Below are 21,854 nucleotides of genomic sequence, written 5' to 3' on the forward strand. Positions count from 1 at the left end.
CAGCTTGGAGTATGTCATTATGTATGCTGTGGTACGTGTAGCCTTTATTTGGCATTATGTTTGTCACTAGGTACCGTGAGCACTGTCCGAGTGGTCAGCCGGTCAAGGTTCGTGTGTCCTACCAGAAGCTCCTCAAGATCTACGTGCTCAATGCTCTCAAACACAAGCCACCCAAGTCACAGAAGAAGAGGTATGTGCTGTCGGAGATGTAGTGCCTGAGAAAGTTTTTATACTGTTGCCTAGAAGGTTGCTAGGGGCATTGTGTTTTAGGGTTGTCCGAATGCCCTTTATTTGTCCATCCACCCTGCCCAAGTCTTAATTTGTAATCTCATATGCTTGAGGTCATCCAGATGTTAGTGCATTGTCCCTATGCCTTAATTTACTTAGGATTTGTATTGAAAACCTTCAAAGTTGTTGTTCGTAGTGAATTCCCAAAGGCTTAACCCTAACTTACCTGGGGGGGGGGGCCATAATGGCCCCCCCCTCGACAAATTCCGCGACCATTCCGCCGCGCAAAATTTTTTGACCGCGCCGCTCACTGACTTTTTACTTTCAAGTCTCGCGCAACTTTTGAGACCAAATTTGTCGCGACCGGGCATACCGTTCCGAAGCCACGCCCCTTCAAAAAATGTTCGTCCACCCCAAAATTGCTCAAAAACGTGATTTTGTGTACAAAGTCAATACAAATTGTGTTTTTTCAATTAATTCATATAAAGATTCATATTTTTAATTTTAATGGCTGAAATAAATGTATTTTAGTATAGCTATGCTTCTAAAGATGTGTATGACAAATTCTGCTGAAAAAAACAACAAAAACAAAAGTTCGAAAAAACAAAGAAATACATTAAAAAATGATAAAACAATAGAAAACATAGGAAATTAATTTTGATACTGATTTTCTTTTTACGTACAAATGTTCGGAATGTCACTAGGAAAATTTAAAACAAAAATCAGCATTCCATAAGCTTTTATAAGCCAATTATAGACGAAAATGAGTTTTTTTGCATATATTTGCATAATTAATTAATTTAAAATAAAAACTGCAAATTTTTTGAAAATTGAACTTAACAGTCTTGTAGATTACATCCGGCTTTATGTTCATGCAAAATTTTGCGGCGATCGCGCGATCAACGGCCGAGATCTGAAGGGGGGGCCATAATGGCCCCCCCCCCAGGAATTCAAGCTTGCTAAATAGCCCAGGTAAGTTAGGGTTAAGGCCCTTCTGCTTCTCAACTAATCATAATCATGCCTTTTAAGTTTGTCAATGCATACAATATTTTGAAAGTTTACAAATTTTTCCCACTTTCGGAAGTATGGTGGTTATTAGGAATGTTTGCTGTGACATGTGTGCAGTGGATGTGACATCTTCTTCTTTTTTAAATGCAGAATGTGAATTTATCCCTACCCAAGTTTCTGCATTCTTCCTTCTTCCTTTGTGTTTGCCTGTGTGTGTTATATTTTTTTTTAAATCTTTTGATCAACTTGTCTTCTTAAACTCCAATTTTCTCCCAGTAATTCATTTAGTCTGTTAGTTGGTCTTTATTTTTATATCTTCATTCCTCCTTGTATCATGTGAGTATTTTTACATCTCTACTTGATTCCAACTTCTGTCTTCCTCCGTTGGTTAGGTATCTGTTCCGCTCCTTCAAGGCCACCAAGTTCTTCCAGTCTACCAGTCTGGACTGGGTGGAGGTGGGGCTACAGGTGTGTCGCCAAGGTTATAACATGCTCAACCTGCTCATCCATCGCAAGAACCTCAACTACCTCCATCTGGACTACAACTTCAACCTGAAGCCTGTCAAGACCCTCACCACCAAGGTAAGTTTCCCGGTGACCAAAGCCAATGGAGGGTGTGAATGATGGGTTTTGACATCCCAGTTTGAGGTTTCACACTTGAAATGGTTCAGCAACCTTACCGTCAGTCATCGAATGGGGAGATAACCATCGATTTGAGATATTTGGCCTATGGAGCTACTCTACAAAATCTTTTGAGAACTTGAAAAGCCCTGTTGGGTTTTGTTTGTATATGTTACAGTGTTTTAAGAAACAAATGAGTTAAGATTAGTTGTACTACTGGTATTGCACACATGGAGGCAAACAGCACCAAACTCTGATTGTGATCACCCATGCTTATTGGAGGTCACATGTGCCTTTGTGCCTTGCTTTCCATTTTTTGCCACTATATGTAGCCACCCTCCATACACACCCTCTCAGTTTGTTCCTTTCATCTCAAGCTAGCACTTTGTATCAGATTGGCAGAGTTCAAATCATTAGAAGGATTAAGTTTGAGAAGTGAAAAACACCCAGTGAATTTGCCTTTCATATCTTCTTTTAAGGATGAAGGCAAATTTTAGGTGCCTTTCATTATTGTATGAAGACTCTTTTCACAGGTTGGCCCTGTGAATTTCAATCCTAGCCTAATTTGATCCATGTCACTTCAACCCTTCTCCCCCCCCCCCCTTCCCCCCCCCCCTTCCCCCCCCCCCCCAATAGACACATATTTAGCAATGAAGACTTCTACATTCAGTGTTGTCACTCCTTGCATAAAAGCCCAAATGGTGACCACCCTGCTGTTGTGGTGTAAAGGGGAATATTCATTTTTTCCTTTGACAAACTCCATCTGTCTCCCATGTACAGGAAAGAAAGAAGTCTCGGTTTGGTAACGCCTTCCATCTGTGTCGTGAGATCCTGCGTCTGACCAAACTAGTGGTGGACAGTCATGTCCAATACAGACTTGGCAACGTGGATGCCTTCCAGGTAGGTTCCATGCTAGCCCAAAGGCCACATTTGAGGGTTAACAAGTGCAGTATGTGAATGGCCAGACACATAAAGATGACTTCAACTGAGAAAGAGGCTGGCCACTAGATATAAATCCATTAATATTGTGTTGATCTCTACATACTGTAAACTTTTTAATAGATAATTCCAGTCTAATGTATTGTGTACAATCACGCAGCTTGATGATGTTTTTGCTTTCAGCACAAATGCAGTTATATTTGTACATTGTATACATAGTGTCATTGTCGTATTGAGCGGTAACATAAGACCCTCTCACACGACTGCAATGCTTTCTGCCATGCCATTGATACTACCATGAAAAAGACAGACTCGGACAAGAGCTCATTGTAATAGCATTAATCTATCTATTGTTATGCATCAGTGTCTCTGTAACCAACTGTAAGGGTTAATGTTTGTGTCCTCATGCAACTGGCAGATGGCTTACACTATATCTTTGCCCACTTATCATTGTTATCAACTGTAATGGTTTATTTCATTTGTCTGACATACAGCTGGTGGATGGCATGCAGTACATCTTTGCCAATATGTTACTATAAACTTAATGTAACAGTTCACTTAATATTATGTTCATGTCCAACATACAGCTGGTAGATGGCTTACAGTGCATCTTTGCCCATGTGTCACTGTAACCAAGTGTAATGATGTATTATGTTTATGTCTGACATACAGCTGGCAGATGGCATACAGTACATCTTTGCCCATGTTGGCCAGCTGACTGGAATGTACCGCTATAAGTACAAGCTGATGAGACAGATCAGGATGTGCAAGGACCTCAAGCATGTTATCTACTACAGGTTCAACACGGTGAGTAGACAGTTAGAGGCTGCATTTGCATTTGTTGCAAGAAACCTGGACCCTGTGGCATAAAACTCTCTAAAGGTACCTTTTTGTAACTGTAACTCTGCTGTCAGTGCTGATCATCAGTGATATCTTGGGTTTTATTGGCCATGCAATGATGATGGTGTGTTAGTTAACCATTGATGGCAACATTCCCATTAATTGTAAAGTTGTCATAGTTTTGTGCAACAGGGCCCTGCTGTGGTACATCCTTAACTCTGTAGTAGTTGGCAAAATTAGTTGGCAGTACAGCATGTAAATCTTGCAGGCTTGTAAGAAGCAGATTTATGTAAATTTGGCAATTTTGGTAGAGGAGAGTGAATAATTTTAACAGGTACTAGTGGTAAAGTTGACATTGTCTCTCCTTGGTTGGATATGGACTGCGGACAACTGTAATGTCAGCATTACTGTTTGTATTAAAGGTATGTACTTGTTTTGCTCGGTTCATTGTATCACGAAAGGGAGAATTATGTCTAGTGGTCACCTACAACCTAGTCATCTAGTGGTCACATACAACTTGCAGTGCCTTCATAATACATACTGTTACCAGGTACATGTTGGACAAGATATTCTCAATATTGTACCTTAAAAAACATGTCTAACTGCTAGTTTTGCATCAAAAGGGTCTCTGTGTGGGACTTCCACATTTTGACACCCAAGTGAGAAGTTTACCTGACATTGCTGTCAAATGCATTGAAGAATTAAGCTAAAACAATATTTGTGGCCACCTGGAGGATTATCAAAATGGTAAATAATTTCTTTCTGTTTTACATTGTCCCAGGGTCCTGTGGGCAAGGGACCAGGCTGTGGGTGCTGGGCCCCTGGCTGGCGGGTCTGGGTCTTCTTCATGAGAGGCGTGACACCGCTGCTGGAGCGATGGCTTGGCAACCTCCTCTCCAGGCAGTTTGAAGGACGACACTCTAAGGGTGTGACCAAGACAGTGACCAAGCAGAGAGTGGAGAGTCACTATGACCTGGAGCTGCGTGCATCGGTGAGACAGATGTGGTTTCTTTAGCTTGCATTATTTGTAACTTGTAACATGTTAGAATGAACAAACCTTGTTAGTTCAGTGTGGTTTGGTTATTTTATTTCAGACCAGTCACCTAATACAAGTAGAGCATTCTCTGTGTGTTCAGTCCATGTCAGTGAACTTTTGGGAGAAGAGCTTGTGATTGAGGCCCATGGACAAAAAGGAAAATTGATTATGTTGCATAATTGATGTCTGGACGAAAGGTTCCAACTGGGTTGAAAATGTTTTCAAAGTAGTCATATCCTGCCACATTATCACATGTCTTTGATTTGTATGTGTGCTGAGGAAACTAGTATTACTTGGCATGTTCATAATTATAGATTTTGCCTTTGTTTGTTTGTTTTTATGAACTTCATGCCTCATTTTTGGTGGTTTCTCTTTGTTTTTTGTTATTCATGGTGATGGAATAAAGCCATAATTCTTGTACTGTAAAAGTGGTTTCTTTCGCATACAGATACTTTTGCAGTTTCCATTGGTGCCGACTTTTTCGCGTGTGTTTAAATTCGCGGTCAGTAAAATCTGTGTGTGTGTTGACCATCAATACCAGCAATGCGCGGAATTTTCTTGTGTGCGCAACAGCGATGTAACAAGCGGTGAATTCAAAACATTTCCTCGTGTGGTTAATTTCGCACGACTTTTCAAAACATTTTCACGTGATGTTAAATTTGCGGTGTAACCTCAAAACGCGAAAATCGCGAAAATAAAACCACCACAAAAGAAACCACTTTTACAGTACCTGGGCCAGGTACAGGTTGGTAAATGCTCTATTAAAAAAAAAAAGAAATTAAATAAAATGTGTCATTTTACATAGCAGTACACAATGATATACTGTAAAGCGAGGAATGTTTGCGTGCATTTTAATTTCGCGAGCGCGAAGATCCGCAAAATTAAGGTGTACGCGAACGTTCTTTTATACACTCTATGCATTGAATGCCAGTGGCAGTTCGCGAAAATTTCATGCTGCAAAAAAGGCCGTCGGCTCCAATTCGCGAAAAATTCATGCCGCGGATACATCATGTTTTACAGGAAAGGATTACTGAACAAATCAATTTCTGCAGACAGGAGAAAGAAGTGTAGTTTCCCCCTCCTAGTCCCACTTACTTCTGACACCTTTCTTAACATGACTTTACACCCATTTATTCATATGAACAGGTGATGCACGACATCATTGACATGATGCCAGAGGGAATCAAGCAGAACAAGGCTAGGACCATCCTACAGCACCTCAGTGAGGCCTGGAGGTGCTGGAAGGCCAACATCCCATGGAAGGTAGGGTTTTACAGTGCAACACTTGACACATAACACTGGACACTTTACACCTGACATCTGATGCTTAACAACTAACATGTAGTTTACCCTTCTCTAAGCCCATGTCTTGTAATCCTTTTTGCAACACCAGACACTGTAATACCTGACACAGGATGCTTGACACCTGACACTGAACACCTAAGGCTTGACACCACAAATCTAAACCTAGCCTGCTCTTCTCAAGCCCATGTCTCTTCCAAATCTTCTTCAGAAGACATGACCAGTAAATCCCTCCTTGTTGATAATAGATGCTTGAAAAGAAGCACAGATAGTGTCATTGAGACTACAGTCATAGTCCCTTAAGCCCCTTTTACACTTTCACGGATTGCTTCACGGATGACCACGGATCGTCATCCGTGGTGTTCCGGCATGCAAAATATCGATTTTCCTCTCAATGCCGGTGTGAATACGATCCCAACTGGGTGTCTACACGGACAAGTACGGTGCATACACGGACAGACAAGGAACGAACGCGGACCACAGCGGAAACGATACGGAGCTAACATGGATATCAAGGAAGAGCACGGATGCAACTAAGTCCCTTCATGGTTTTTACACGGATGTCCCTAAAATGTTGACAGATGACATTTACTTTTGCTTTTGATACTTTATCATTCTCTGGCAACATGCCTCCAGAGCTGATAACAAGCACACCAGAAAATCTACAGCAGCCTACATACGCCTGGGCTTGTCGACATCAGGCAAATCTCTTCTTGCAAACTCTCATTTTGCGGGAACATCACGACATAAACAAAGCAAAGCAAATGAAAACACACACACACACACACACACACAAAACCATCAAAGAAATGTGTGTGGGTCACTGAAGCTTCTCAGAATTTTTTATTCGAACAGTATGAGGGGTCGCTGGCTGTACTGATGGGGGAAGATGTGAGCAAATTCCATGGACTTTATGAGCTTGTATTGGCAAAATACACGAATTTCTCATCCCGGATGGAGCCGATGCTAATACAGGCGTGCCGATGTCTTCACGGATTGTCCCGGAATCAGTACGGAGGCAACACGGAATAGCCGGTGCCTACAAGTAAAGCCCCTTTTACACTTCCACGGATTGCTTCACGGATGACCACGGATCGTCAGCCGTGGTGTTCCGGCATGCAAAATATCGATTTTCCTTTCAATGCCGGTGTGAATACGGTCCCAGCTGGGTGTCTACACGGACAAGTACGGAAGCTACAAGGACAAGTACGGTGCCTACACGGACAGACAAGGAATGAACGCGGACCACAGCGGAAACGATACGGAGCTAACAAGGAAGAGCACGGATGCAACTGGGTTCCTTCGCGGTCTTTACACGGATATCCCCAAAAAGTTGACACATTACATTTGCTTTTGCTTTTGATACTTTATTTTTTTTTTGGGGGGGGGGGGGGGGCGCGACATGCTTCCAGAGCTAAGTAATATGTAACAAGCACACCAGAAAATCTACAGCAGATTACTAATTACGCATCTGCTTGTCGACATCATAAAGGCATATCTCTTTGTTGCAAAATCTCATTTTGCGGGAACATAATAACATTAACAAAGCAAAGCAAACTAAGACAAATCAAAAGACAAAAAAAAAAAACAGCAGGAAGATGTGTGTGGGTCACTGAAGCTTCTCATGCGATAGAAACCTACTAGAGGATTCGATTGGCTGTACTGATGGGTGAAGATGTGAGCAAATTTCATTGACTTTCTGAGGTTGTATTGGCAAAACACACGAATTTCTCATCCCGGATGGAGCCGATGCTGATACGGACGTTCCGATGTCTTCACGGAGGCAAAACGGAGTAGCCGGTGCCTACAAGGAAGGAATACGGATTTTTTTCAGCGGACATGCCGGATGATCAAGGATAATGTCGGATGACTTTACGAAGTCAACACGGTCATGCCGGAAATAGTACGGATGATCCCGGACCGACGATCCGTGGTCATCCGTGATGCAATCCGTGAAAGTGTAAAAGGAGCTTTCCTGTTCAGTAAGTCTGTCACATTTATTCAGATAAGACATGTATGTAGAGCTCAAAACATATTACTTCATGCGGATGTGTCATGGTAGTTCTCCCCAGATCAACCTGATGTGTACAGTACAGTTGCCAACCACGTACAGCTTATTTGAAAAGTACTTCATGATATTGAGTGATAAGCTTCAATGTGACTTTCAATTGAAGAAATTAGTGACAGAAATTACTGATGCAGCTTGTAACAGTAATTGATTTTCATCACCTGAAGCATATGTATATATATATTGATCTGGAGTTGATAAGCCAGCTTTTCTTTCGTGTTCGACAGGTACCAGGGCTGCCCACTCCCATAGAGAACATGATCCTGAGGTTTGTCAAGTCCAAGGCAGACTGGTGGACCAACACAGCCCACTACAACCGGGAGAGGATTCGGCGTGGGGCCACGGTGGACAAGACTGTCTGTAAGAAGAACCTTGGTCGGCTGACAAGGCTGTACCTCAAGGCAGAGCAGGAGAGGCAGCACAACTACCTGAAGGTGAGGGATGGAGTTGAGGCTTTCCTTGAATGCTGATCCTGTCTTTCCATTTCTATTTGCTATTCTAATGATGTTATGGATTAATGTTAAAAATGTGTCAGGATGTATCTCTCCTCATAAATGTCTTCTAAAAGTTTGCAAGGACACATTTCCTCTTTATCTTCTGAACACCCAAAGTGTTGCTAAACACAATTCTTTACATCTCATCCTTGCGTACATGTGACTTTCATTGCTATCTACAGTCATTTCTCATGAAATCGATAGAAATCTGTTCTTCAGAGAAAGATGCAAGCACAGTGTTTCATCAGTGGGACAGTCCTCAAATGGAGTGAGCACGCGATCGCACTAATTTGGTTACATTTTCATCTCCAGTGTATAACACCTTCCCAAATATCACAAATTTGCATGGTTCCTGTCATCATAGGACTTTACATGAACACTATGGAATACTACAATGTATATGCTTCAAGTATTGTCGATATTTTATTTCCCATCATAATTCTGAACATTCTCCCCCATCATTTCTAAACACTCTCGTACGTATTCCCTACCTATCATCCTGTTTCTGTGGTAACCACAGGACGGACCATACATCACAGCTGAGGAGGCGGTTGCCATCTACACCACCACAGTTCACTGGCTTGAGAGTCGTCGTTTCTCCCCGATCCCCTTCCCTCCCCTCTCCTACAAGCATGACACCAAGCTACTCATCCTGGCTTTGGAGAGACTGAAGGAAGCCTACAGGTAAGAGCTGCCATCAGTCAACTCATCGGAAGACGTAGTCCTGAGTATACTCACATAGGTTTCAGTGGGAAATATGTGTTCCAGCAAAATCGGCTTGTCCTAAATGGGTTAAACATGCAAATGGGTTTAACATTTGCATGTCTTGTGTGTATGCTCCTCTGGAGTGTACCAAAAGTTGTTGCATTTTCTACATTCTTGTGTCAGATAAGAACAAGTATGTCAGAAATTTGGGTAATTTGTCCCTCTCTTTGCTTCTGGAAGGGATTTTGAAAGTTTTTTGCAACTGCATTTCTTCAATTTTTTTTGAAAGGTGTATATTTTATGTGCTGATTGTCAAAGTTTTTTTTTCTCATTTTATCTCACCTTGTCTCTTCTTCTATCCCTTAAATCTGTTTTTCCTTTCTTGCTATTTTCCTCCATTGTGTTCATAGAGATTTGAATGTATATTTGTGATATGCACTATGTAAGAATGATTTCTTGTAATTAATATTATCAATCGGGTTGTATGATAGTGTTTGTGTGTTGATTTTCTGCTGGTGTGAAGATACAATATGCTTGATTATGAGTGTGAATAACATCAATAGAGTCTCATCTCATATGTTTGTGTTTGAGTCCGGACATGGTTAAAGTGTAACATGTGTTAGTGTTAGTGTCCTGTAGGTGTTAAGATATAACATGTTATGTTCGTCTGTGTTATGGCAGTGTCAAGAGTCGTCTGAACCAGTCTCAGAGGGAGGAGCTGGGTCTGATAGAACAGGCCTATGACAACCCCCACGAGGCTCTCAGTAGGATCAAGCGTCATCTCCTCACACAGCGTGCCTTCAAAGAGGTCAGTATCGGGATCACCATTTATACATTGCACATTTAACCCTTTATAACCCAACAATGTTTTACAATGTCTAGAGCACCCCCTGACACACTAACAACGTCAACAAGAACCTGTGGGTTTACACAGTCATGCAAGGTGTAATTCAGAAAATGAATGACTGCAGACAAGAAAATTTACATACATTGTGCTTGACAAGCTTGTGGATGAAAAAAAAGTGTGTTATGCAATTTGTAGACATCAGTTTCTGTTTATGCCAGGGATAGCCTTATGCCATATTTTTGAAATATTTCTCCTGTCTAAACTGCAGATTAGTTGTGCATAATTTACAAGGGTGTAAGTGGCCAGAATCACTGTGGCTAAAACATCAGCTGACAGATGCAGCTCTTGCTCTATAATCACATATTTTCTGATAAGCCATGTGACATCACAATGTAACCTCTGTAACGACAGTTGTCCAACTCTCCCCCTCCCTGCCCCTCCTCAGGTTGGAATAGAGTTTATGGACCTCTACAGCCACCTCATCCCAGTCTACGATGTCGAGCCCCTGGAGAAGATCACCGATGCCTACCTTGACCAGTACCTGTGGTACGAGGCCGACAAGAGAAGACTCTTCCCGCCGTGGATCAAGCCGGCAGACACTGAGCCACCGCCACTGCTGGTCTACAAATGGTGCCAGGGTGAGTTCTGGGGGCAGTGAGATTTACTCTTGTGGAAATTGGAGTGAAGTGTGAAGGAGATGACAGTGTAGAAACATGGTGCAGCTTTCACATGATGCTTTCATTTTGATATCCCCCAATTATATTAAAGATAATCTATCAAAGTCAGGTAGTGTTATTTGTGTTTGTGCTGCTCCTTACGCAATAGACAAGCGTTACTACAAATCATGTGCAGTCAAAAAAATCATGCCAGGCATGATATATATATCTAGACAGTTACTTTGATAATGTACACCAGAAGGAAAACATTTGGGGCCATAGCAGTCACAGATGTATATCAGCTTGTGAGCAATAAATATAATGCATTGGCAGGTATCTACAGTCCCAGCCGACTCGATGCTGTGTACTGTTCGATGCAATGCTAGAATGATATTCAGTCCATGCATCGTTGGATGGTAAGGAATCATCCCCTACCCATACCATCCTGGTTAAAAAACTGAGACATTGTCATATTATCACATAAATGTGTGATGTCATCTGTATTGAGAGGAGATGGCACTGGAAGAAATTTTATGATAATGTTAATTTGTATCTCTGATATGGAAATTGGAGATGTTCTTCAATGTAAGTGAGCTCTGTGTATAGTTAATGTGGTTCAGATACACACTTGAATATATGTCACAGATCTTTTGATGTAACTACTTTGAACTGCAGACAGCAGAAAATGAGGCTCACTGTGTTGTCCTGAAAGCAAGAAGTCTATGTGAAAGTACACTATGGATCAAGTCTCGAGAAATGTTTGTCAATGTTCCGTGTTTCTGCTCAGGTATCAACAACTTGCAGGACGTGTGGGATACGTCGGAGGGTGAGTGCAATGTGATGATGGAGTCCCGCTTTGAGAAGCTCTACGAGAAGATCGATTTGACGCTGCTCAATCGTCTGCTGCGTCTCATTGTTGACCACAACATCGCTGACTACATGACGGCCAAAAACAATGTGGTCATCAACTACAAAGTGAGTTGTTCTCCTCTCATCATTGCCAAGAGCAATATCTCTCTCTTTCATTTTGATATTTTCTCATCTAACTGACTGAAGGTAGGAGATCGTAATCATAATGTTTCATCTGTCACAAATTGCTGAACAGTCAAGCTTGTGCCCCATGATTGTAATGCTTGATACAAACCATGCAAATCTGTGGTTGTCAGTTCTGTGTTTGAGAGCTTCACTTACACCCAAAAATGAGATATACCACTATCTCACCGTAGATTTGTTGAACAGTCCATGGTTCCTCAAATCCATGCTAGTGATATCCCTTGATTAAAGTTTGTACCCAAGTACACTAAATTTTTGATAAATTGATGGTTGTTTTTGCAATGATTTTATCAATGATGATTTCCTGTTTTGTAGACATCATCTCACAACTGCATGGTATAAAGCCAAATATATATCCAAAGCCATATCTCCCTTTTTTCATCATCCTCACACCCACAGGACATGAACCACACCAACTCCTATGGAATCATCCGAGGTCTGCAGTTTGCCTCCTTCATTGTCCAGTACTATGGCCTGGTCCTAGATCTGTTGGTCCTGGGCCTGCACAGGGCCAGCGAGATGGCTGGACCTCCACAGATGCCTAATGACTTCCTCCAGTTCCAGGTATGAAGTCCAAGACCTGATGATCGGCTGACATCGAGTCTCGTGGTTGAATTTGAAATGTCATTCCTTTCTTGCATCACATCTCCTCTAGAAATTTTTCCAGTTTGAATTCATATGTTCGTTCTTGTTGCTGAGAATAGTAGTAAATAATTCTTTTGTATAAGAAGCATTTCCTGCTTTCTTGTAACAAAACTATCCCCGTAAAGATACTGTTTTGAATCAAGATTTTGAAGACAGGATTTCTAGCTGTACTGCCTGCATTTGTGGAGTTTTGCGTTAGTGTGCCTGTGTCAACCAAAATCTGTCAAGCAGATTAGGTCCTTTAGTGTACATAAATTGACCTGACGCAAGGACATAAAGTCTATTATTACTGAAACATCACACACACAAATGAGCCATGATCATTCAGCTTATGTAGGGATGTGGTATCTGCTCATAGTGTGCACTCCAAGCTGGCAAGAGAAGAATGTATCATAAAGTTGTTTCATTCTTGCTTTCCTCTGACAGGATGTAGTGACAGAGACCAGCCATCCCATCAGACTTTACTCACGCTACATTGACAGGGTCCATATCTTCTTCAGGTAAGCATCTCCTATACTCTCTATCTCCGTCCTAGAAAACAGAAAATGGCATGTTCACGATAGATTGCTTGCAAAGTACATTCAGCTTTGAATGGTATCTTGCATTCACTAGTCAAACTTTCACCTACATTAATTTCTTTAAGGTTTCAATTTCTCCGCAAAGGTGGAACATAGGTAAAGCCCTACTTTGCTGTAGTAGACTGTGTTATCATGAACTCATTATCACTTTGATGTTCTTTCCTTTGTTTTAATAGATCCACCTCATGAGAGATTTACCTCCTATATCTCATAGTGACTTTGAATCTTGTCCACTTCCAATCACGCTAAAATTCTCTCGTGAATTGCAGCTGGAGTATAGACAAAACCCATGTTACATAACTCCAAATATGTTTGTAAATTGTATGCATTAACATGTAGCATGCTATTGGTACTTAGATGATTGGTTCTAGATTATTACCTAGTGGATCGAGTAACCATTAATGCCCAGTGTATAGATGATGAAGATGAAATTTCCTACTTCTAATGCTGACATTGAATGCCATCCTGAGACGTTCCCCGAGGATGTGATTGGAAACTTGATGGTGCATTATGATGTGGCTTCTACCTAATTAACACTAGAGTTATGATCTGACGCACTGCTGTTTGACTGATACAGGTTCACTGCTGAGGAGGCCCGCGACCTGATCCAGCGTTACCTGACGGAGCACCCAGACCCTAACAATGAGAACATCGTGGGCTACAACAACAAGAAGTGTTGGCCGAGGGACGCCAGGATGAGACTCATGAAGCATGATGTCAACCTGTAAGTGGGAACTCCATCTCAAAATAGCCTTCACTTTGTTTCCTTTGCTCTGAATGATACCTAAGGGGGCAGAATGTTATTAAGAGTTAAAGTACAGATTGCTGTTTTTTCAACATCTATTATTGCAATGAGTGGTTATTGTTATATTCATCCTTTGCAGTCAGTATTCCACACAACAAATGTCAGTTCATAAATGCTTACTTACTAAGTTAGGTAAAATGTCTTATTATCATGATTTCCAGATTTTCTCATGTTTAGTTTAGAATAATGCTGGTTCTTTACTGTTGGGGCAATTAGAAGAAAACAGCATTGGTATCTGTAGGCATAGCTATTCCTCCGTGCTGTGACCTGTTCGTAACAATGCAAGATCAAACCCAAGTCTGTTCGTAACAATGCAAGATCAAACCCAAGTCTGTGAATAGCATCGTTGGATTGAGGAGGACTTTGCAACCTTCTCTCTCCTGGATTCTTAGCAGATACAATTATATTCAAATCCACATTGGCTTTCCTAGTGCTGTACAAGTTCTGTTGTTTGGTGCTGTGTAATGTCTATGTTTAGTGTTGTTCAGTGCCTGTGTCTGGTGTTGTATTGTGTCTGTGTCTGGTGCTGTTCAGTGTCTGTATCTTTGACTATTCAGTGTCAGTGTCAGTGTCTGCTGCTGTTCATTACTCAGACTTTTACATCATCCAGTGTAGTGCTATGTGTAGTGATTTTGTTGTACATAGACACTATATGTCATAAGTGATATCACCACACTTTGCACAATGCAATAGTTTACCCAGCTGGTGGAAATTCCTAGTCAGCAGTGCAAGAATTAATTACTGTTCGGATTACCATAAGTTAGTTTTGCTATTGTGAATATGTTTATGAGTGGAGATAGTGTTTGTATGTTGTTAGTTGGAGTACTGGTATGTTGTTCCTAGAAGAATGTACACTTCAGTTATGAGTGCATGTATAAATAATGCTCTTGATTTTTGCAGTATATTAATTCCTGATGAAACTGTAGAGGTTAAGTAAATATTCTCAAATTACTTGTTTCATTTGCCAAAAAGGGCAAACCAAAACAAACATTTCCAATGTTTTATTGTATGTTTATATTCCCCGGTTCATGTTTGCCTTGTGAAGTGGGCGTGCAGTGTTCTGGGACATGAAGAACCGTCTACCTCGCTCCATCACCACCTTCATGTGGGAACAGAGCTTTGTGTCAGCCTACAGCAAGGACAACCCCAACCTGCTCTTCAACATGAGTGGCTTCGAGTGCCGGATCCTGCCAAAGTGTCGTACCACCAGTGATGAGTTCACACACAAGGATGGCATCTGGAACCTGCAGAATGAGGTTGGCTTGGTCTCCCTTTCTCACATTTCCTTTCTTTGTAATACCTATGATGTATAGTCTATTTCCAAGCTCTGTAATTTCCTCGCCTGCCTTCAAAACTCCTGAAAACCGCTGACATTCGTGTGACGCTTGTAGTATTGAGCATTTTTCCATAATGAGAGACATGATTTTTGACCCAATTTAATCATTTGTAAACCCTCTTAAAGTTGATACAATCCGCTCTTTCCATTGTTTTCTTGTTCACATGTATTTCATTCCTCCACCTCACACACACATTAGAGATTCTTTTCTTGAACAGAGTGCAGTTGAGTTCAGCACAAACACTCATAAATCAGATTGTTCTATAACTGAGAAAAATGTAAAGGACTTAACACACACATACACGAATCTATGAAAGCCTGGAAGGTAGTTTGATGCAACCATATCACAATACTACATACACAATAAGACAGCATGACATAGATTCATCTACAAATACTTCTCGTAATCCTCCCAGGGTGCTGTGACATGCATTTACATTTTATGCAACATAGCAATACGGAGATGAAGTTATTCAGTAGCATTCAGCCTTTGTTGAGAGGATTCATTCCCACTGTACAAGATTCTAACAGATCGACATTTGATGCTAGCTATGGAATATAATGTGGAAATGCATCAATGCAAAGAATTAAACTGATCAAGTCAGGTGATCCTCTCCTCTCTATCAGGTGACCAAGGAGAGGACAGCTCAGTGCTTCCTTCGAGTCGACGATGAATCTCTGCAGAGATTCCACAACAGAGTGAGGCAGATCCTCATGGCTTCTGGCTCCACCACTTTCACCAAGGTAAGGACGTGGTAACCATTAGAATTTACTCCAGGAACCATTTCTTATCCAGTCTCTTAATTTCTGTTGAAAACACATACCACAGAAGGCAAGAAGTTAGTATGGTTCTCAGAGGTGCTTGACTTCTTATGGTTGCATAAATGAACAGAATAGATAGATAGATAGATAGATAGATAGATAGATAGATAGATAGATAGATAGATAGATAGATAGATAGATAGATAGATAGATAGATAGATAGATAGATAGATAGATAAATAGATAGATAGATAGAGATAGATAGATAGATAGTGATAAAAAATAGAAGTGCATTTGCAGGTATCTACAGTCCCAGCCTACTTGATGCTGTGTACTGTTCGATGCAATGCTAAAACAACATTCAGTCCATGCATCGTTGGATGGTGAGGGGCCGCCCTCTACCCATGCCATCCTGGTAAAACAGCTGAAACATTCAAATGTGCCTCATTGGTGAGTAACAGAGTAGTACGTCAGACAAGTCTACACCTTTGATATGAAGTAGAAATTCAAGGAAGTCAATACATAGATCAATGAAAGTTATTATTAGCCTATTGACTTAAGGCATGCATTAAGGAAAAAAAAAATATAAAGAATGCATACTGTTCAAATTATCATAGTCTTAAGATGACTGCATGGTAGTCCATCATGGTTACTTATGAAATCATTATTTTATGAGTGACCCCTGTAGTTACATTGTATGCTTGATAACCAGTGAGGTGGAGGAGGAGGCACAAAGGCATATATGATCAATCTGAAGGGTTTGAAATGGTATTGAGAGGTTCCAAGCCCAGTGTATGGATGCCCTAACCTAATTACATGCTGCTTGCCTCCTCCATTATATGTTATACTAAAATATCCTCCCATGGTGGAGCATCCCCTACACTGATGCATCCTCAGAAGAACATTACGAACAGATCGCTATCACATATTCATGTGTTCAGCCTGTCACTGACTGGTATTTGATGAATCTATGCAGTATGTACTGTTACTGTTCATTATCACTGTCTGAGTTTTCGTAACAGTGCAACTGCCAGAGAGAGAGTCACACGATGTTCTCAGATTTACCAGCTTTGATTTCTCAAGATTGATCCTGTTGTTGATTGTTTGTTTGCAAACACTGTAACCATTTGCCTCATCTCACTTTCGCTCTCGGTATACAGATCGTGAACAAGTGGAACACGGCCCTGATCGGTCTGATGACCTACTTCCGAGAGGCGGTGGTCAACACTCAGGAGCTCCTAGACCTACTGGTCAAGTGTGAGAACAAGATCCAGACCCGTATCAAGATTGGTCTCAACTCCAAGATGCCCAGCCGCTTCCCACCGGTGGTCTTCTACACCCCCAAGGAGCTGGGTGGACTGGGCATGCTGTCCATGGGGCATGTCCTCATCCCGCAATCTGATCTCAGGTACCTTACCTTGTACTCCACCACACTATTCACCCTCCCTGCCTCCAAGAAAAAGCAATTGCGATGAAAGATCTTCAAATACATGAAATCAAAAGAAGCCTTTTTCCCTCTTTTGCTTATAGGAAACACTTTTTCTGGGTGCACACTATGGAAGGAAAATATGCTAGTCGTGCATGATTTTTTTTTTTTTTTTTTGCCTAAATGTGCACTTGGGTATCATTGTTACTCTGCAAGACCTGATGTGAAGAGTGTCTTGCTCCTTAGACAGCACTCCATAATTCTTCAGCTATTTCCTCTGTTCAGTTCATTTTGATCATACTCAGATTTCCTCTCTCCAGTTATTGTATATTTGTTGTGTATTTTCCTTGAAACTTCAGAAAAAAAAATGAGACCAAGCTTCATGTATTTAGTTTGGTCTTCAGGCACATGCTGTCTCTATGGTCATGAACGTTCACATATGGTAATGCATGTACACCATTTACTAGTGTCATAAGCTGTATTCATTGTGCATTGGCAGGTATCTACAGTCCCAGCCTACTTGATGCTGTGTACTGTTCGATGCAATGCTAAAACGATATTCAGTCCATGCATCGTTGGATGGTAAGGAATCACCCTCTACCCATGCCATCCTGGTTTAAAAACTGAGACAGTTGTGATGACCACATATTTATTCATGTGTATAGTCATATTAGAGAAGCGTTTAATACTAGCTCTTCCAGCTAAGTGTGTGTGTGTTCTGTGCCAGACTTCAGCTTGGAGGGGGAATGCTCTTCTGCAAGATTGTTTGTTATATATAGTGACCAGTAGAAAAGATTTTGGGATAGAAATGCTCAAACATTGCTTAAACGTTGAAATATCTGGTATTATATATGCACAGGTTTGTAAGCATGTTCACACAGCATTGGCAGTGAGTTTTGAGAGTCTTTAATATCCATGTTTTTCTGTAGGTTCCCTTGCACATCATCTTGACATTCAAATGTGAATGTCACATACTCCAGACAGATTGAAGTGCATTCTGTAGATTTCATCATAGGTATAGTTCAATTTGCAGACACAAGATTTTTAGATTTTTGTTTGTATTGTATAATCTGTAGATGTACATCACGAATGTAATTTGTGAAAACCTTCAAAAATAGCTGAAAATGAAAGAAAATTTCAAGTACCCAATTTCTAACCTGTCCAGGTGGTCGAAACAGACCGACGTCGGCATCACCCACTTCCGGTCTGGAATGAGCCACGACGAGGACCAGCTGATCCCAAACTTGTACCGCTACATCCAGCCGTGGGAGAGTGAGTTTATCGACTCGCAGAGAGTCTGGGCGGAGTACGCCCTAAAGAGGCAGGAAGCCAATGCACAAAACAGGTGAGAGAGAAGCCTACATGTCATTTACGTTTTTTTCGTCAGACAAGAGATTGCATGTTTTCATGGACATGGTTAGAAAGTTGATATGATCTGTGAGATTTCAAGCTTACAATTGTGCGAAGAGTTATTTGTGAAGGATTTTCCTATCACCATGAATGACGAAACGTATTTTTTTTTTCCAAAAATCAATGAGTTCATGCTTTGAATTGTTTCTTTTGCAAGTGATTGACAGATTGCTCTTCATTAACATAAATATATGTATTCGATGAAGGGTATGATTTTTATTGCGTATTGGTATAAATTTACATAATAATTAGTGCAGGTAAGCCCTAACAGTGAACCCTCTTTCAACTTGAATGTTATGTGGTGTGGAGGAATTCTTGAATACTTGTTTAAAGGAATAGATGTATATGACCAGTGATGAAGTCAGGGTACAATAAACCTAAATAACTGTATCCTCTTTGATGTGTTCATCTGTAGACGTCTGACACTTGAAGACCTTGAGGATTCGTGGGACAGGGGAATCCCCCGCATCAACACTCTCTTCCAGAAGGACAGACACACCCTGGCCTACGACAAGGGCTGGCGAGTCAGGACTGACTTCAAACAGTACCAGGTAGGTAGAGTTGACTCCTCCACCTCTCCTATGACCCACTGAGTGAATCTTGCGTACCACATCCTAGGAAAAATATCATGCATAGAAGGGCAGTATCATGTATAGCGTGTGATAAGTCTAAGTATTGCCACTGAGCATTTATGTATTTGGTGCACCCGTAAAGGACCCTAGCTATGATATACAATCAAGTACTGACCCCCTCACTGTTGATAAATGAAAGCCATTTGTAAGCATTGTGTGCTCATGGATTTGTGAGATATAATAAGATAAACTTATCATGTTGTGAGGTGTCAAATCTTCATTACATCAACTATGTGGATGTAATGAATGAAGTGATGACATGAGTATTGGCTCGTATTGGAGTAGCCAATATTACCTGTGCCTTATCGGAACAAATTTAACCATCTGTATCCCCCATCCCAATCCAATGCTCATCATTGCCAGGTGCTGAAGCAGAACCCCTTCTGGTGGACCCACCAGCGCCATGACGGCAAGCTGTGGAACCTCAACAACTACCGGACGGACATGATCCAGGCCCTGGGAGGGGTGGAAGGAATCTTGGAGCATACTCTCTTCAAGGGAACATACTTCCCTACATGGGAGGGTTTGTTCTGGTGAGCTCAGACTTTCACACTTCGCATTCGACTGTGATGTCTTATAGAACTGTTTGTTCATTCATTTTGCTTCAAAAAAATAGTCGACTTTTTACCTTCCTCTTTTTTCAATGTCTTTCTTTGTCCAGTAGGTTTGCTTGTTTTGTTTATTTGCTTTTTTGTTTATGAACAGAAATTTTGTAAATTTACACCTCTACATTCAGTAGCCTTGGATGGCAAATGGATGTCAAAATGGCACCATTCCTCTGAGTGAGTGTGCTTGTAGAAAGAGAAATATTGCAAGACAGACATTTTTCAAGTACATCTGTCCATCAGTTGGTGCAAGTCACTAAACATTTGCTTGGAATGACTTTTTACCGTAATCTATGATTTCCATCCATGCAGGGAGAAGGCCAGTGGTTTTGAAGAGTCCATGAAATACAAGAAGCTGACCAATGCCCAGCGGTCTGGTCTCAACCAGATCCCTAACAGACGCTTCACCCTCTGGTGGTCCCCCACCATCAACAGAGCCAATGTAAGTAATCTGTCTCTAGTGTCTGCCTCTTTCTATCTTCTTATTTATCTTCCTATCTATCTATCTATCTATCTGTTGATCTATCTATCTATCTATCTATCTAAATATCTATCTATCTATCTATCTATCTATCTATCTATCTATCTATCTAAATATCTATCTATCTATCTTATCTATCTTACTATCTATCTGTCAATCTTTCTTATCTATCTATTTATCTATCTATCTCCTTTACTTACCTAATTGCTACATAACATACATATCTTTGATCAGATGTAACTTTTGTTCTTTTCTTCCTGTTCTTCATGTCCATGTAGATGAGAGTACGTCTGAGGAGGGAAATGTACCATTTTTTCTACGTTCATGATAAAGAGGACAAGTCCCCTCTAAAGCAAAGAATAAAGATGGACATTTGATTTAATTTATGTCAGTCAAGACAGAGTATACAAAAAGAATGTTACTAAAATATCTTTAAGCATACACGTGTTGTGTACATGAGAAAGAAAACCCCCAAAATAATCATGATTAATTTTTATGCCTCCGCCACGAAGTGGTGCCGGAGGCATTATGTTTTCGGGTTGTCCGTCCGTCCGTACGTACGTCCGTACGTACATCCGTACGTACGTCCGTACGTGCGTCCGTACGTACGTCCGTACGTCCGTCCGCTTTCGTTTACGCAATAACTTGAGTAATATTCACTGGAATTTTACCAAACTTGGTCCAAGTATGAAGTATGATGGGGCAATTATTTGATTAGATTTCGGGTGAAATCGGCTAAAGGTCAAAGGTCAAAGGTCAAGGTCAAATCATGAAATTGTATCCGTTTACGCGATAACTCAAGACTGGATGGAGCAAATTTCACCAAACTTTGTTGGAGGATGATGTATGATGGGACAATTACTTGAATAGTTTTTCAGTGAAATCGGACAGAGGTCAAAGGTCAAAGATCAAGGTCAAATCCTAAAATTTATCTGTTTACGTGATAACTCAAAACTGGATGAAGCAGCTTTCACCAAACTTAATCCAAGGATGATGTATGATGGGACAATTAGTTGAGTAGATTTTAGTGACATTGGCAAGAGGTCAAAGGTCAAAAGGTCAAGGTCAAATGCTACAAATGTTGCAATTTCCCCCATATCTATGCAATGCCCAAAGGTATTTTCTTGAAACTTGGTGTGAACATGTACTACTGCGTAAAGATTCTCCAGAGAGAGTTTCATGTCATAAGGTCAAAGGTCAAAAGGTCAAAGGTTAGGTGAAAATGTTGCAATATCACTTTTCTTGCAAATGGTTCAATGTATCTTCGTGGAATTTGGTACATATGCATGTACTGTCTGGCAGGGATTATCTAGGGAATTTAGGGGTCATGGGTCAATAGTCAGGGGTCAAAGGTCAAGGTCAACTAAAAATTTTACT

At 40.9% G+C, this 21,854-nt stretch overlaps 1 protein-coding gene across 1 annotated transcript in view; it reads left to right on the plus strand.

The window, feature by feature from the left end:
- LOC140227512 (pre-mRNA-processing-splicing factor 8) overlaps positions 1-21,854 on the plus strand; it is a 47,120-nt gene that overhangs the window by 9,669 nt on the left and 15,597 nt on the right. Inside the window, exons 10-30 of the mRNA XM_072307912.1 lie at positions 71-190; positions 1,629-1,818; positions 2,638-2,757; positions 3,469-3,603; positions 4,418-4,627; positions 5,819-5,935; positions 8,270-8,476; positions 9,057-9,220; positions 9,923-10,049; positions 10,534-10,726; positions 11,532-11,719; positions 12,197-12,361; positions 12,869-12,942; positions 13,598-13,744; positions 14,871-15,081; positions 15,789-15,905; positions 17,084-17,331; positions 18,515-18,694; positions 19,175-19,310; positions 19,755-19,924; positions 20,309-20,438. Coding sequence (XP_072164013.1) covers positions 71-190; positions 1,629-1,818; positions 2,638-2,757; positions 3,469-3,603; positions 4,418-4,627; positions 5,819-5,935; positions 8,270-8,476; positions 9,057-9,220; positions 9,923-10,049; positions 10,534-10,726; positions 11,532-11,719; positions 12,197-12,361; positions 12,869-12,942; positions 13,598-13,744; positions 14,871-15,081; positions 15,789-15,905; positions 17,084-17,331; positions 18,515-18,694; positions 19,175-19,310; positions 19,755-19,924; positions 20,309-20,438 — 3,349 coding nt within the window. The remainder of the gene's footprint in view (positions 1-70; positions 191-1,628; positions 1,819-2,637; positions 2,758-3,468; positions 3,604-4,417; positions 4,628-5,818; positions 5,936-8,269; positions 8,477-9,056; positions 9,221-9,922; positions 10,050-10,533; positions 10,727-11,531; positions 11,720-12,196; positions 12,362-12,868; positions 12,943-13,597; positions 13,745-14,870; positions 15,082-15,788; positions 15,906-17,083; positions 17,332-18,514; positions 18,695-19,174; positions 19,311-19,754; positions 19,925-20,308; positions 20,439-21,854) is intronic.

This window comes from Diadema setosum, chromosome 4, assembly GCF_964275005.1.
Source record: "Diadema setosum chromosome 4, eeDiaSeto1, whole genome shotgun sequence".
NCBI lineage: Eukaryota > Metazoa > Echinodermata > Echinoidea > Diadematoida > Diadematidae > Diadema > Diadema setosum.